At 65.7% G+C, this 1,527-nt stretch overlaps 1 protein-coding gene across 1 annotated transcript in view; it reads left to right on the forward strand.

The window, feature by feature from the left end:
* DENND3 (DENN domain containing 3) overlaps window positions 1-1,527 on the forward strand; it is a 44,681-nt gene that overhangs the window by 23,239 nt on the left and 19,915 nt on the right. The window contains exons 13-14 of the mRNA XM_029923335.1: window positions 236-416; window positions 467-734. Coding sequence (XP_029779195.1) covers window positions 236-416; window positions 467-734 — 449 coding nt within the window. The remainder of the gene's footprint in view (window positions 1-235; window positions 417-466; window positions 735-1,527) is intronic.

Raw genomic sequence — 1,527 nt, forward strand, 5'->3', positions numbered from 1 at the left:
AACAGACTGCAGACTGACACCACAGGACACAAGTCACCCGTCCTTGAGAACCACACAAAGCCCAGGTTCTGCTTTCGGACACGTGCGTGCCTGGTTGACACGTGAGAAGGGGGTCAGGCGGGAAGGCTCCCGCTGCGGCCGGGGTCCCTCTGAGGAGGGAGGGACAGAAAGGACGACTGTGGTCAGCGTTCCCGGGGGAGGGGACGAGGCCGCCCTCCTGTGCCGTTGGGCACAGGTTCCCACCGGCGGCAGCATCACACACGTGAGCGGCTTCCCGGGATGGGTGGGACCCTGCCGGGGCCGCCGGTCTCCAGTCACACTGCCCTGCCCCCGAAGAGCAGGGACAGGCCCGCCCGCCCTCCTGGTCCCGCAGGTGCCTGATCGGAAGAGTCCTCCCCCCTCGGGGTCCCAGCACCGTGAGCGGAGCATCCCGGCCTGCTGAACGGGGCCGCCCTCTTACCTACAGTCAGCGCCTCGAACAATCGGTTGATGGTGTTGGCGTCCTTCACGATGCCCGACTCCTGGACCCTCTTCACGAAGTCATCCAGCTGCATGTGCTTCTTAGGCAGCTCGAAGTTCTTCACGCGGTCGTCGGGCTTGGGGGCGTCCCCGGGCTTGTCCACGACCTCGCTGATGAGCCGGCGCAGCTCGGGCACCTGCTCGGCCTGGGCGCGCTCCGGGCCCGACATGGACTCCAGCGTCCTCCGCACCAGGTCGGCGGGGAAGATCCTGAGGTCCGTCTTGTACAGGCTCTGGAAGTCCAGGAGGGCATCCAGCAGCTGGCCCTGCATCAGGTGCACGGCCCCCCGCAGGTAGAAGAAGCGGGCCAGCAGCACGGAGCTGTCGGGCGCCAGGAGCCCCATGGCCTTGCTCAGCAGGGCCACGCAGTCTGAGAGGTAGGCCTGGACGCACTGGCTCACCAGCGGGAAATGGATCTCCGGGATCTTGAAGGAGTACGTTGCCTGGGGGGCCTCGCTCCGCACTAGAGCGAAGAGAAAGTGGGCAGCTGACCTGCAGACCCCGCAACAGATGTGTCCCTGTCCTCCTGTCCTGCACCTCAGGTGCCATGTAAAGCAGGAACCCATGTGCCTCTTCCCGAAAGCTCTGCCTACCCCCAAGTTGAACAAGGGACTCCCACTCTGCTTCCAGGGCACCCCAAGAACACGGGACACTTTTATTTGCTGAGACTTGAGTGCTGGACTGAGCCTGGTAGAGAGTCGTTACCAGAGGGCCCGGCTGATAATCTGAGCCACAACACACACCCAGGCGGCGCCAAGCCCTGGGTGGTGACCATTTCCTGTGCCCTGACGACAGCCCTGTGCAATCGGGCATAGCACCCGCACGGGCCAGGTCATCGCCGTCAGCCCCGGGGACGGGGCACAACACCCGCACAGGCCGGGTCATCGCCGTCAGCCCCGGGGACGGGGCACAGCACCCGCACGGGCCGGGTCATCGCCGTCAGCCCCGGGGACGGCCCACGGCACCTGCACAAGCCGAGTCATCACCTGTGTTGCTGCTTCTAGGGCC

Source organism: Suricata suricatta, chromosome 15 (genome assembly GCF_006229205.1).
Source record: "Suricata suricatta isolate VVHF042 chromosome 15, meerkat_22Aug2017_6uvM2_HiC, whole genome shotgun sequence".
Lineage (NCBI taxonomy): Eukaryota > Metazoa > Chordata > Mammalia > Carnivora > Herpestidae > Suricata > Suricata suricatta.